General features: G+C 38.2%; 1 protein-coding gene across 2 annotated transcripts in view; it reads right to left on the bottom strand.

Annotated features, from left to right (window-relative positions):
- Positions 1-15,381, bottom strand: part of Abcg2 (ATP binding cassette subfamily G member 2 (JR blood group)) — a 55,557-nt gene that overhangs the window by 12,091 nt on the left and 28,085 nt on the right. For both annotated transcript variants that reach the window (XM_070012812.1, XM_070012813.1), the window contains exons 4-9: positions 13,962-14,076; positions 12,976-13,128; positions 7,815-7,972; positions 5,850-6,001; positions 4,205-4,309; positions 2,541-2,797 (exon numbers count right to left, since the gene is read on the bottom strand). In XM_070012812.1, coding sequence (XP_069868913.1) covers positions 2,541-2,797; positions 4,205-4,309; positions 5,850-6,001; positions 7,815-7,972; positions 12,976-13,128; positions 13,962-14,076 — 940 coding nt within the window. The remainder of the gene's footprint in view (positions 1-2,540; positions 2,798-4,204; positions 4,310-5,849; positions 6,002-7,814; positions 7,973-12,975; positions 13,129-13,961; positions 14,077-15,381) is intronic.

The following is a 15,381-nucleotide window of genomic DNA, read 5'->3' as shown; positions in this document are numbered from 1 at the left end:
AACTATTCCCAGTCAGCTTTTAAACACTGACAAACTGAGGAATCTCATGTTTTTATAAGTTATTCATTCCTGTATGTTTCTGTCTTGCACAAGAAAATAGAAAACCTACAAAGTCAATAGTATAAGTTGAACTTATCCTCTGAGGCTTGTGAATCTAACCTGTGCTTTAAGTACAATGGTTAATTTTTAAAAAAGAAAAAAAAACAACCGTGCCAAGTCTAGCCAAAGTGCTCTACATTTTGTGCTATCATTATAAAACATGAGTTCATAACGAGAAGCTTAACATACTAATGACTCTCTGAAAGAGTAGGAATAAAGACTTCCAAAGACATTTGATCAGAAAATGTTTGGTACATTAAATGATCACTACATTTTCATATGTAGATAATCTATTCATTCCAACATCTTCTGAATACAACCTTTGGCTAAAGCCATGGTCCTTGATCAAGTAAATACATAACTTGTTCAAACCAAAGTACAAATTTAAGGCAATAAATAACAAGATTTATGAACAGGAAGTCATAAAACATTTCGATAACCCATGTTGAGAAACAAAAAGAACTCTTGGGAAGTAATGATGGCCCAAAGGACAAATAGGGCCAGCTACTTACACTGAAAGTATGAGCTAAGCACAATTTCTAGTCATTTTTATGATTTAAGGAGAAAGCCAAGGATATCATTTCTTGAACAATGAAATTCATCATAAAGAAAGAATTTTATTGGAACACTATTGTGTTCATTTGATTGTATGTTTCCTATGGTTGCTTTCAAATTAAAACCGCAGTGCTGACTACCTGACACAAAGATCACACATGCTTGCACAATCTAAGATATTTACTATCACTCCCTTCACCAAAAAGGGTTTGCCTAGTCCTAAATTAACATTCCAGCACTTAGAATCTGAACAAGAGCTTGTCCTGATCAGCACAGGGAGATGAAAAGCTCAAGGGAGAAGGTTCTTCTATCATCACTCCACTACATCTGCAAACCAATTATCTCCCTATCTCCCTATCTCTATGCCCTCTCTGCTTAAATTTTCTTCTTAGTTCTTTTTACTATCTGACCTACTATAAATTTTAATTCTTTATTCGGTTATAACCTATCTGTTGTCACACAGAAATAATTTCCATGAAGGTAAAAAGTTTTATTTTTACTTATTTTTTCTTACTATATAACAAACTGAAAGGCAAAAGACAATCATGTTTTAAGGTCATAGTTTAGATATGAAATGTCCCTTAAAATCTCCTGTGTTGAAAACGTGGTCCCAGGTAATGGAACTGTAGAGGAGTAATTGTATCATGAAGGCACTGGGTTAGTTACTTTTCTCATCATTGTGACTAAATCCTGAGAGAGAACATGGAAGGAAAGATCTATTTTGCTCATTGTTTGAGAGGCTTTAGTACATGGTTACTTGGTTCCATTAATTCTGGCCCTGTAGTAAGGCAGTTTATCTTGGCAGTGGGAACATGAGTCATGCTATTCATTTAGTGCTGGACAGAAAACAGAGCAAGGCAAGAAAATGCCTAGGCCACCATACCCACAAGAGCTTCCCCCTAGTGATTTACTTCCTCCAGCTCAGTCCTATATCCTATTTCCAGAAACTATCAGAATTATGATTCCAGATAGGGACTTAGTATTCAGCACATGACCCGGTGGCAGAGAATTCCTTGTTCAAACCATAATAGATGCTAATGAGAGCAGTGTGCTAATCTATCAATGAGTTCATAGCTGCATGATGCATTAGGACATACGGCTGAGCCATGGGATGCAAATCACTGGGACATGCCTTAGAAGGGCACACCTTATTTCTATATCCTTCTTTTTTTTCTGTCCACCATGAAGAAAGCAACTTGCCTCTGCCATCCCCTTCTATCATTATGCTCTGCTTCACTGCAGGCTCAAAAGTAACGCAGCCAGGCAACCATGGGGTGGATCTCCAAAACCATGAATCAAAATACATCTTCCCTCATTTAAGTTTATTTTCTCAGGAATTTCATCACAGTGACAAAAAGCTGACTTATGTATATAGCTGAAACTGCAGAATGAGTTAGTGAATAAAATGGAATAGCTTCTAGAAAACTCCAGTGTAACTGATGTTGCCCATACTTCATTATTTCAAAAACAAAGTAAATTTCTATTAAGACTTACTATTGCAATTGGTCTAATCATGAACAAGTCTGTGTAAGGCACTTCAAGAAACCACTAAAACAAGCTTCCTATAGTCAGGCATGGGTGGTGGCTCATGCCTTAAAGTCCTAGCTAATCAGGAGGCAGAGATTTGAGTATCAAGACTTGAAGCCATCTTGGGCAGGAAAGTTCATGAGACTCTAATTAGCTGCCAAACGTTGGAAGCTGTAAAATGATCAAGTGATAAGAATGCTAGCTTTGAATGAAAAGCTTAAGTGAGAACATGAAGTCCTGAGTTCGGACCCACATAGTGGTACACACACACACACACACACACACACACACACACACACACACACACACACACACACACACATGCATACATGCACACAAAACAGCAATGGGGCAGTTACCTGGGCTATAGAAGCCTGGGGATTCCCCAGTAAATTTTTGAATGAACGTTTAGTAATCCACCTGAATTGATGACAGAAGGGAGTGACATAGACAATCTCCTTGAAGGCTAAGTTCTTCTTCTTTCTCTCACCCCTTGAAAGTTGGTCTAATTCAGCTTTTGTTTCTCCATAGAAGGAAGAGTTGACATAAAACTCAGTTAATTTTTCTATGATTGGCTTTTCTCTTTTGGAAGATTCTTCAGGACTTTTAACTTTGGCTGAAAATAAAAGAATTAAATAAAAGGAAAACATTAACAGATGAAAACTGATTTAATTCATTTGTGTGACATATTTCTTGTATAACCCTTTGATTCTTGATAAAAGAAATTGCTAACACTGTCACTGTTTTTTTTTACATTTTAGAAAGACACAGCAAATTGACCAGTTCCTGCCATAATCTTCATTTTCATGATTTAAACCACAACTCATTTATTTATTATTGATTGATTGTCCTTACCTAGTTGTACAAAAGGGTTTCTATTCAATATGTCAGTTTTTGAGTACAATAAATCTTGATCAATGTCTCCCCTTTCATCATTCTCTCTCAACCCCATCATCCCCTCAATTTACCTCACTTCATTTTATGAATATCATAACTGAGTTTACTCATTCATCTTTCTCCACTCTTCCTCTCTTCATTCTACTTCCTTCATGTAACCTCACCACTACTACCCCAGCACTTGTTCCAGCTTCCTGGTATTTATTTTTTTAAGCTGTAAGTTAGTTGTTCAAAGGAATTACACGCTAACTACACCATACTTTAGTTAATATGTTTGTGTATATATACATAGGATCCTTATGTTCACATATATACTTATAATTTAGATCTAATTTCTATATATGAGAGAAAAGATATATCCTTTGTCCCTTTGAACATGACTTACTTTACTTTACTAAACACAGAACAATCCTATGACCCAGCAATCCTACTCTTGGGCATTTCTCCAAAAGATTACAAGTCAGAATACATTAAAGGCAGCTACAAAGCCAGGTGCCAGTGGCTCACACCTGTAATCCTAGTTACTCAGGAGGCTGAGATCTGAGGATTGTGGTTTGAAGCCACCTTGAGCAGGAAAGTCTGTGAGACTCTTATCCCCAATTATCCATAGAAAAAGCTGGAAATGGTGCTATGTGGTAGAGTGCTAGCCTTGAGCAATAGGGGCTCGCGGACAGCACCCTGGCCTGGAGTTCAAGCCCCAGTAGTGGCAAAAAGGGGGGCAGGTGTACACCCATGTTCTGTTGCACTAGTCACCATAGCCATTAGGGAAACAGCCCCAGATGCCCTCAGTAGACAAATGGATCAAGAAAATGTGATATATATGCTGAAGTACAGTACTCAGGCTCTGAATTCAAGCTTAGTACTGGTACACACGCACACACACACACACACACACACACACACACACACATACACACACACACACACACACACACACAATTAGAGTATCAGAAAAATCTCCATTTAAAAATTAAGTCACAACACCTCCAGCACTCATGGACAACTGTCTGTCTATTGACTAGCATCAGAATTACATGGCAAGTTCTAATGAGCCACACCATTGCTAAATTTTAGTCACTTCAATTAGGGGGAAAAATCAATCTGTGATTATCGAAGATTAACATACCTTCATGGTCTTGTTCTTCTTTGTTTAATACCACAGCAGAAGAATCACCATTGATGACATCCAGGAAGAAGTCTGCAGGGTTGTTGTAAGGCTCACAGTGGTAACCTATGAAAGAAGGAAACCCAATTATGTATTTCCTGATGGTCTTGGAAACTGAAGAGGACTCATTTTCAAGAGAGAGGGCCTAGGGAAGACAGAATCTAACAATCTCCTCTTCTCACTCTTGCTCTCTCCTCTTCTCAGGTATATACTCTTCCCTCTCACATATTAAATTAATACATTAACAATTCCAAAGGAATCATGGGTGTTCTGCTGCCCATCAAGAATTCCTCAAATATCGAAATCAATAAATATACACAAAAATAGCTAAGTGCCCATGCGCCTTCTGCTATCTGAATTCCCCTGGTAGATGAGAGGCTAGCAGGCTGCCAGTCAACAGTAATAGTTTTGCCATACCAATGGAGAGGTACATCCTGCCCTAACTCCAAATAGAAAACAAATCCCAAGAGCAGGATTTATAGGAGAACACAGCCAGTCTAACATGCCTGAACTCTGACTTAATTTCTCAGGGCACAATCACCACAACTTGTCCTGATGTCTGATTTGTAAATATATCTTCCCTTCCCTTCAAGACTCATAGGTAATTGGTTATTTTAGCAGCCCTTTCCACTTAAACCACAGTTCCAGACCTTATTGTCTCAGTTTTGTTTGAGGTAGGGTCTTACTTCATGCCCACGCTAGTGGGGACTGTGACTCTCCTCCTTTGGTTTCCCTATGTCATTGAGAATGACAGAGTCACACTGTTGTATCCAGCCATTATTCTCCCCATGTAGCCAGCAATAAAGGCTGGTAAAGATGGACTTTCATGAATTATTTATGCCTAAATTCCTAAATTTGCCTTGAAGTATGATCCTCTAATCTCTGCCTCCCAAGTAACTAAGATTAAGCTTGTAGGCTTAATGCACTGTGGCCACTAAAGGATACAAACTAAACAAAAGCAATATAAGAATGATAGGAAGTGAATATTAAACTTTTACTTGAGTTTTTGGAAAATCATGTATAACCATATCCACATATCTCTGAAATAGAAAAAATTTCACGCTTATCTTAAAAAGGAAGAAAAGGAAGCTCAGAAATCAGAACATCAAAGTCAGACTTAAGATTAGACATTTTATTGATTAACAACAGTTCACTTGTGAGTCATGAAGTTCATTCACTCAAAGCCTGAATCTGCAATCTAGAACATTAAGTGGCCTTTCTATGACCTTTCAGGTAGAGCAAGATCTCAATATATTACCTATCATCTGACTATGGTCAAGAAAGCAAAGATCCTGGGCTTTTCCCAAACGTTCAGCTGACAGAATACCTGGTTATGAGCTCACTACATCACTGAACTTTCAGGGAAAAATACCATAACAGAAAGCAGGAAAAAGGCCAAGTAGAAACACACATGCATACATGAGTGGACAGAAAAAGGAAAGACACGTAAACCATAGGATATGCCTCAAGATAAAGGTTCTAACCAAAGGTGTTTTAGAATCTGAGGTACAGCTACACAAAAATCAAGCAGCACTCCTTTCCAAGCCTCTGTTCTCTTCTAGGAATCTATAAATAAGAGACGTATTACACACATAATCATCCCTACCTGCTGATGCAAAGTAATCCAAAGCTTTCTGTGCAGGTCCATGGAACATTAATTTCCCTGAGGCCAATAAGGTGAGGCTATCGAACAACTTGAAGATGGAATACCGAGGCTGATGAATGGAAAAGATGATTGTTCGGCCCTGTTTAGACATCCTGTATTAAAACAGGAGAAATAAGAAATCATTGAACATCCCAACATGGTACTTCTTGGGAAAATATTTACTCCTACTGTTCGTTCCTATTTTTCCCAGTTCATCCATCTCATCTCCTATTATCTAGCTGATAGTTTGGGAACCTAAATCAAGGATTCTAGTAAAGATACTATGGGAGCTGGGGGTACTACTTCACTGGTTTAGTATAGCCCAATCGAATAGCAAGTTCTTAGCACATTAAGACCTTCAGCTCAATCCCTAATAGCAAAAAGAATAAAAAGCACCTAGAACTTCTCAAGGGATGGTGCATCAGAATAGTAAAATTCACTAGATGGTATTTATTGACAACACAGATTCATGAATAGCCTTCACAGATATTGACTAGAATCTCTTAGATGGGTATAAGGAGTCCATATTTTCAAAAAAGTACCTCAGGAAAATATGTAAGTACACTATAGTTTGAGAAACAATTGTGTTAAATATTAAAATAATGACAATATGTCTTGTTCTTGCTAATTATTTAAGAATTTATTTTCAGCCGGGCACTGGTGGCTCACACCTGTAATCCTAGCTATTCAGGAAGCTGAGATCTGAGGATCATGGTTCAAAGCCAGCCTGGGCAGGAAAGTCCGAGAAACTCTTATCTCCAATAAACCACCAGAAAACTGGAAGTGGCGCTGTAGCTCAAGTGGTAGAGCGCTCGCCTTGAGCTGAAGAGCTGAGGGACAGCGCTCAAGCCCAGAGTTCAAACCCCACAACCAATCAAAAAGAAAAAAAGAATTTATTTTCATTATTTTTCTCTGAAAGTAAAATATACAGCTAAAAGCACTTAACTATATCTTTGCTAAATACTATAGACATCATCTCATTTCAATATTCACAATGTTGTTATAAGCCACTTGTGATATTTTATTAAATATGGTAGACTTCCTCAGTGGGAAGAAATGGAGTGTCCACCATGCTTCCTGGAGTCACACTGAGGAGGATTAGCTGAAGTTACTGATTGGTCTGAACCTGATTGGAGTCATTTAAGAGATGACTAGACACACATGCACACAGTAGGAGAAGACAGCCGTCTACAAGTCGATGAAAGATGTTTTGGTGGACCCACCCTGATCTCATACTTCCTGCTTTCAGAGCTGCTAGAAAACTGATTAGTACAAACTGAAATGTAATGAAAATTAAAAGAAAAATAATTTTTGGTTTTAAACCACTCAATCTGTGATGTTACAAGAGAAGACTAGACAACGTCCATTCCTCTCATGTGATTGGATTCTAGTCTCTTTGATGTTCCAGACATACCTGTAATGTTCTGTTTCAGGGCTACTGCCCCTTTGGTCCAATTAGATTACTCTTCCAATGTAAAATAGCATTAACTTGCTACAATGGTCATCGCTGTCCATGCTTTTGTTCTGTGTCTTGTTCTCTTACTCTTTCTTTGTCTCCCCTCTCTGTCGCTTTCTCTTTCTCTGTCTCTGTGCCTGTCTGTCTGTCTGTCTGTCTGTCTCTGTCTCAGTCTCTCTCTCTCTCTTTGCTTTCTCTTTTGAGACAAGGTTTCACTATGTTCCGTTGGCCTGTAACTCACTATATATCCCATGCTGATCTCAAACTTACAGTCCTTGTATCTTAGCTTCCTGAGAGCCAGGATTATAGTTATGTACTCTTCTTTCTTCTTTCTTGATACTGTTTTGTTAACTATTTCTGATAAAGAAGACATTTTGCCCTTCCCTTGTCAATGTCCTTCCCCATAATACCTGATATGAAGAAGTTGGCAAACACAAATAAACAAGAGAACAAAATTCTGTGGTATTTACCTTTTCAGGAGCAAAAGGACAGCATTTGCTGTGCTTGAGTCTAAACCAGTCGTGGGCTCATCCAGGAACAAGACAGAAGGATCTGTAATCAGCTCCATTCCTATACTAGTCCTTTTTCTCTCTCCTCCAGACACACCACGGATAAACTGAGTTCCAACCTAAAATAAAATATTATCTCAGTCACTATTATTTGGTGGCATAACTTCTGCTAGCTGTACAAGACAATCTCATTCTGAACAGCAAATAAATGCACACCTGGGAGAAAAGGAAGGCTTTCTTTCACCAGCTTAGGTTAGAGCCAAGTGGCTAGACCTGACATGAAGCCCATGCTTCCGACAATTCTGCATGTTGCTAATCAAGCCAAATGTGCAGATTCATGGTAGAGAAATCAGTCTGAAACAGGAGATAAAGACAAAGACAAAAGGGAAAGCATCTAGAGTAATTTATTGGTTTTCTACGAACATCTTCACCCTCTCTCTCAAATGCCTCTGCCAGAAGTCTTAGAAGAAGAGGGTCAACTTGAAAGTAGGAAAGTTTACATAACAAATCAGCACATTTTCAGGCTTCTTACTCCTTTTCAAATGGAAGCTCTCTATGCCCTAACTCACTGCAGAATTCCTGATCATCCTTTCAGATAAATCCAGGAGGTAGTATATTCTACAGTGCCCTTAGCTCAATGTTTTCAAACAGTTAATATCATTGTGGGTGTGCATTGGGGAGTACATTGAGGAAGGCAGAAAGTAGCAAACAGTTCTGAAATTAATCGTCTCCAAAGTGACAATAATCAAATGCTACTCATTGCTCCTGATTGAACTCTATAAACAGAGAAGATTTTTATACACAATTTAGGAAATGTGAATAAATACAGGTTTGACATAATTGATGCTATGAAGGTATTATTCATTTTTTTAGTTGACAATAGTGTTGTGATAAACTATGGAACTGTCCTCTTTATTTTTGCTTTGATAAAATTATTTTGAATCACAGCTCCACTTCTGTCCTTTTCTGGTGGTTACGTGGAGATAAGAGTCTCACAGACTTTCCTGCCTTGGCTGGATTTGAAATGCAATCCTCTTATCTCAGACTCTTGATTAGCTAGGATAACAGGCATGAGCTACCAGTGCTGGCTGCTTACTGATTAAGAAAAAAAATTTGATTCTAGTGATAGAGTGCAGATAAAAATATACTCTACCTCTGATCCACAGCTTCAGCTTCATGTCATTTTTTTACAGATGTATATAAAATATTGGAAGATGAAATACTATATGACTTTCTTTAAATTATTCCCTTAGGATATAGCTGAAGAAATTATGTGGTAGAATTCAATTCACAAAAACTAGTAGCTTTTCTGTATACTAAGAATGAGCAGATAGAGAAGTAGTAAAGGACTTTTATAACAAAACCTATAAAACTTTGAAAAAAAAAGACACTGAAGAAGATACCAGGAAGTAGAAAATGTAATTGACAAATTCAATACAATACCCATCGAAATCTCAATGTCATTCTTCACAGAGAGAAAACAATTCAAAAATTCTTATGGAACTACCAAAGGTTCTGTAAATAGCCAACGCAACTGTGGACTTCAAACTTTACTATGTAAAGGTCACCAAAGCATCATGTCACAAAAACAGACCTTGAGAACAATGGAACAGACTAGAAGACCCAGAAATAAACCCATATACTTAACAGCCCTTTGATATTTGACAAGGGAGATAAAAACATGGGGAAAAAGACAGCCAATTGGTGATGGAAAAAGTGGACATCCACATGTAAAAGGCTGAAATTGAATTCTTATCTCTCACTTGTACTAATATCAGTTCCAGGATGGATCAGAGAGTTCAATGAAAAAGTACTACAGGGAGGAGAAGGAGGAGAAACACTAGAATTTATTGCCATTGGCAGAAAATTGCTGAGTAGAATTCCAGAGGCTCAGTAAATTGGAGAGAGAATTGACCAATGGGATTGCATCAAGCTGAAAAGTTTTCATAGAGAAGGGCATGGTTACAAGCTAAAGAAACAGCCTAGAGAATGTGAGATCTTTGCCAACTAGATGTTTGACAAGAGCCTAACATCCAGGACAAAGAATTAATAATCCAACTAATAACTGGGCATTGGAGCTGGGCACTGGTGGCTCATACCTGTAATCCTAGATACTCAGAAGGCTGAGATCTGAGGATCTCAGGCCAGGCCAGAAAGTCCATGAAGTTCTTATCTCCAATGAACCACCAAAAGTCAGAAGTGAAGCTGTGATTCAGTGGTAGAGTGCTAGCCTTAGCCCAAAAGCTCATAAGTGGAAGTTAGATCTAAATTATAAACATGTATGAAAACATATCCACGTTCAAAAGCATATCCATACAAACAAAGTCACCGAAGCATAAGGTATGAAAATGGCCATACTGGTATGAATAGGCCAATCACCTATTATATGCAGGAGAGGATTCCAATGGTGTAAACCCTTTGAAAAACTAACAGAGTTTAACACAAGGAATACCAGGAAGCTGGAACATGTGTTGGCAGAAGAGGGGAGAAATCTAAGGGAGGGAGTGAGTAGACAAATGGATAAAGATCATGTGGGAGAATACAGTCAAAATATCCTACATATATTCATATATTCAAAATATTCTCTTTATATAGAATATATATATCCAGGTAACTTGAGGGGATGGGAGGGATTAGGAGAGATGGGAGAGAATAGTGGAAAGGATGACAATAATTAAAATACATTGTACTTATAAACTTATATGTTGAACTGAAGCCCCTTTGTACAACTACTTAAAGACAATTTTTTAAACTTTAAAAGATCTAACAAGTGGTGCTGTGCTCAAGTGGTAGAGCTCTAGCTTTGAGCGAAAGAAGCTCAGGGACAGTGCCCAGGTCCTGAGTTCAAGTCCCAGGACCAACACTCACAGAAAAAATGATTTGGTAAAAGATCTAACAACTAAGAAATTCACATGAGTATTGGTAATACTCATTGGTAATGGCATTAGTATACCATACTAATTATCTAAAAATCACATCATTATGGTAACAAGACTATATTTACTATATTTTTTATATATAAAGTTTTATAAAAAAAATTAGCTGGGTGTGGTGGCTCATGCCTGTAATCCTAGCTACTCAGGAGGCTGAGATTTGGGGACTGCAGTTCAAAGCCAGCTGGGGCAGAAAAGTCTCCATGAGACTGTTATCTTCAATTAATCACTCAAAACTGGAAGTGGCTCTGAACAAAAAGAGCTCAAGGACAGTACTCAGGGCCTGAGCTCAAATTCCATGACTGACAATACACAAACAAACAAATACAGTAAAAAAAAAAATAGGCAAGTATGCTGGGGGCTCACACCTATAATCCTAGCTACTTAGGAGGCTGAGATCAGGGGATCACAATTTGAAGTCATCCAGGGCAGGAAGAGTCCAAGATACTCCTATCTCCACTTAACCACAGAAAGCAGGGAATAGAGCTCAAGTGGCACTGAGTAAAAGAGCTCAGACACAGAGTTCAAGCCCCAGTATTGCACGCACACACATGCGTGCACACATGCATGCATACATACACACATACACACACACACACACACACACACACACATGAAAGTAATAAAAAATTAAATAATTCAAACACTTAGATTATATCAATTTTATGAAATCTGCCTTTATACATTTCCCTTGGTAGGCCCCACCACCCAAAGAAACTTAGAGGAATGAATACATAATGATGTGGAGAGGAAGAGAAAAAACAAATTGTTTAAATAGGGATACAGGTGGACCCATTGCAACAATCAGATGTACAAGACGTTATGTCAAAAAATGAACTTCACAACTTTGGTGCAGGGCGGGTGGGGGGGGGAGGAGGTTGAGATGGGAAGGGGAAACAAAAAGAGGAGGCAACAATGCTTGATAAGAAATGTACTCATTACCTTGCTCATGTAATTGTAACCCCTCTGTACAGTATTTTCACAATTAAAAAAAAAGAATAAGGCAGGGCATAGCTCAGTGGTAGAGAACTTAACTAGCAGCCATGAGGTGTCTGAGTACCATCACAACACAAAAGCAAAACGAGAAACAACAACAAAAAAAAACCAGATAGCAAAATAGAGAGTAAAACAAAGTACCTTCTAAAAAGACAAAATAAAAATTAAACATACATAGTTAAGATAAAGAAGTTCCAATTACATAAAAATCAAAGCTAAGGTAACCCCGTTGTATATCACCTTTATAAAACCAATAAAAAATGTAATGATTAAAAAAATAAAAATTAAAAGATAAATCCCTGAGTTATTGTAACAAAATATACTTCACATAGAGGACTGTCAGGGGAAACGGCAGCCAGAAAACTCTGTTATTCTATAACTCTAAGTAGACAAATCAGGAGTTAAACCACAGCTAACACATGGCTTGTTTTTGCCCAAAGCTCCAAATAGTTACTCAAAATTTCCACAGTCATCTCAATTTCTACTTCTGCTCCTCCATAACACATGAATGGAGGAACTATGTTGTCTACTCTGTTACTCTTGGCCATACCCTAGCTCTAAAACCTAACAGAACCTGGCATGCAAGAGTATGGTAAGAAATATTGACAGAGGAAAGGGAAGAAGGGAAGGAAGAAGGGAAAAAGAGACAAAAACACCAACAGAGGGACTGGAAAAAGCAACTTGAGCACTGCATAGAGTAGAAACAATCCTAACATGACTGAATGTAGTCTGGGAAACCAAATTACAGCAAAGAAAACTTTCACACCGAGAGTCCTTGGATTACTGTGATTTCTCAAGTCAGGATATATGCCTAAAAAATGCAAACATCTCCTGGAGGAAAAGAGGGAACAGCTAAAGAAGGAAAGCAACATATGAAAGAAGAAAAGGAAGTATCCACATACCCCAAAGCCATGACTAGAACCTCCTAGGGGAAGAGACTTAGAAAAGAAGCCATATGAGGACACTTTTCCACGCTTCATTCCTAGGGCTCAACATTGTTAAGATTGCATTGCCAGCTTCACTTGCACTAGTGAATTTTTCACTTGAACTAGTGAATTTTTCTTTTTCTTTTTTAAAAATCCTTGTAGAAAGCAGGCACTCAGTTCACACACCTTCTAGGAAACATCTGATGAAGATCATGTTACTCACAGAGGAATAGTCCTGGCTATGATACAAAAACACTTTTCCATTACCTTGGAATCTGCCACTTTATCCAGACCTAACTCTCTAATGACCATGCTGATGCGTTCATTTTTTTCGTGGTTTGTCATGGTTGTTGGAAGTCGAAGGGCTGCAGAGAATTGCAGATTCTCTCTCACTGTCAGGGTGCCCATCACCACATCGTCCTTTAGGCAAGAAGGTATGTTAATGAGACATACTAGATTTTTCAGTTCAGTATATGTAAATATATGTGTGCAAAATACACACAAGTATGTGCAACTTAACCCATAAAAACAGCATACCCAAGGTATAATTCTGTAATTCAACAATAGCAGTAACTCCATATACAGACTCTCTGGAATATTTTTACCCCCAAATGCAACCTCAAACAGAGTTCAGACAATTATGATGATTTTTACAAGGCATTTGCAAGACTGCTTTCTACAAGTATTTGCACAGACCTTTTCTAGGATGAGGAGAAGGGGAAGAAGGGCAAAAAAGGATAATGGGGCATACATTAAAAATGACTTACCACCCAGCACCACTGGCTCACACCTTTATCCTAGCTACTCAGGAGGCTGAGATCTGAGGATCATGGTTTAAAGCTAGTCTGGGCAAAAAAGTCCATGAGATTCTTATCTCCAATTAAGCAACCCCTAAAAAATAGCTGGAAGTAGAGATGTGGCTCAAGTGGTAGAGTACTAGCATTGAACACTACAGCACAGTGCCCAAGCCCTGAGTTCAAGCCCAGGGCCTTCACCAAAAACAAAAACAAAGAAAAACAACAAAAATAGCCAGCTAGAGCTGGTGCCTCTAGTCCACAGAGTCCTATTCCAGGTCCTCTCTGCCTGTCCATTAATTCCAGCCTCATCTATGGAGATTAGGAAACGCTGGTATGGAGAAACCTGGATCAATGAGCTGGTTACACAATCGACTGGAAGCACACTAAACTATAAGCCAAGGCATGTGCCAACAAAGCAATAGAGGAAACCTAAAATCCATATCTGCTCATACTTACCTGTACCACATAACCTGAATTACATTTGAAATTGGCAGGTCGGGGTGCTCCATTTATCAGAACTTCTCCAGACAATCCCTGTGGGTCTTTCCTTGCAGCTAATATATCTAACAACCTAGAAGAAAATATATATGTTGTGTGGTTCTTTTGCCTACCATATCCCTAGGTCATATCCCTCAACTACTCTGAAGCTAAATCCTGCTAATATTAAAAAATTAACTAGCCAAGAAATCTATGGCTTAACTAAAATGACACAAGTGTGTGTGTGCATGTATGTTTGTATAACTTTAATATGTATAAAGTTTGGTGTATATATCATACATATGTATATATACCTATGTATGTGTGTATATATATATATGTGTGTATATATATAGACACATAATATATATACATAATATATATGTGTATATTATGTGTCTATATATATACACACATAATACAAATTCTCAGCTTCCTTTTCATTATATGCTACAAGAAAGCCCCCAAATATGAAAACAAGGACACGGGCTGATGTATCATAGGCCTCCCAAGCAATTCTTCCTGCTGTCAGATCCTCCCAGTTGTCAATCCTGATAATGTGCTCTTTTGTTGTTGTTGTTGTTTCATTTTGTGCTGGTCCTGGGGCTTGAACTCTGGACCTGGGAACTATCCCTGAACTTTTTTTACTCAAGTCTAGCACTCTACAACTTGATCTATAGCTCTACTTTCAACCTTTCTTTTTTTTTAAAGTAACTTTTTTTATTGTGAAAATACTGTACAGAGGGGTTACAATTACATGAGCAAGGGAATTAATGAGTACATTTCTTATCAAGCATTGTTGCCTCCTCCTTTGTTTTTCCCCTAACATCACCTCCCTCCTACCTCCACAACTACACTCCCCCGCCAAATTGTAAAGTTCGTTTTTCAACATAGTGTCTTGTACATCTCATTGTTACAATGGGTCAACCTGTATCCTATTTAAACATCTTGTTTTTTCCCTTCCCCTCCCCAAATTATACTGACTTCAAATACAGTGAAAACAGGGATTATACCATGGGAAGGAACATACAAAACAACAAAAGAATCACATGGTACCTTATTGTTGGTGGGAGTGTAAACTTGTTCAATCACTTTGGAAAGCAGTATGGAGGTTCCTCAAAAGACTCCACATAGAGCTCACCTATAACCTAGCAATCCCACTTTTGGATATTTACCCAAATGATCACAAACAAGACCATACTAAGGCTACCAGCACAACTACGTTTATTAAAGCATTATTTACCATAGCTAAGATATGGAAGCAACCCAACCCAGATGCCCCTCAGTAGATGAATGGATCAAGAAAATGTGGTGTGTGTGTGTGTGTGTGTGTGTGTGTGTGTGTGTGTGTGTGTGTGTGTGTGTGTGTATAGTGTGTGTGTGTGTGTGTGTGTGTGTG

The sequence above is a fragment of the Dipodomys merriami genome, unplaced genomic scaffold (genome assembly GCF_024711535.1).
Source record: "Dipodomys merriami isolate MVZ:Mamm:240054 unplaced genomic scaffold, mDipMer1.0.p SCAF_9, whole genome shotgun sequence".
Taxonomy (NCBI): Eukaryota; Metazoa; Chordata; class Mammalia; order Rodentia; family Heteromyidae; genus Dipodomys; species Dipodomys merriami.
Note: the sequence above shows the minus strand (reverse complement) of the source record. Positions and strands in the feature narration are given on the sequence as shown.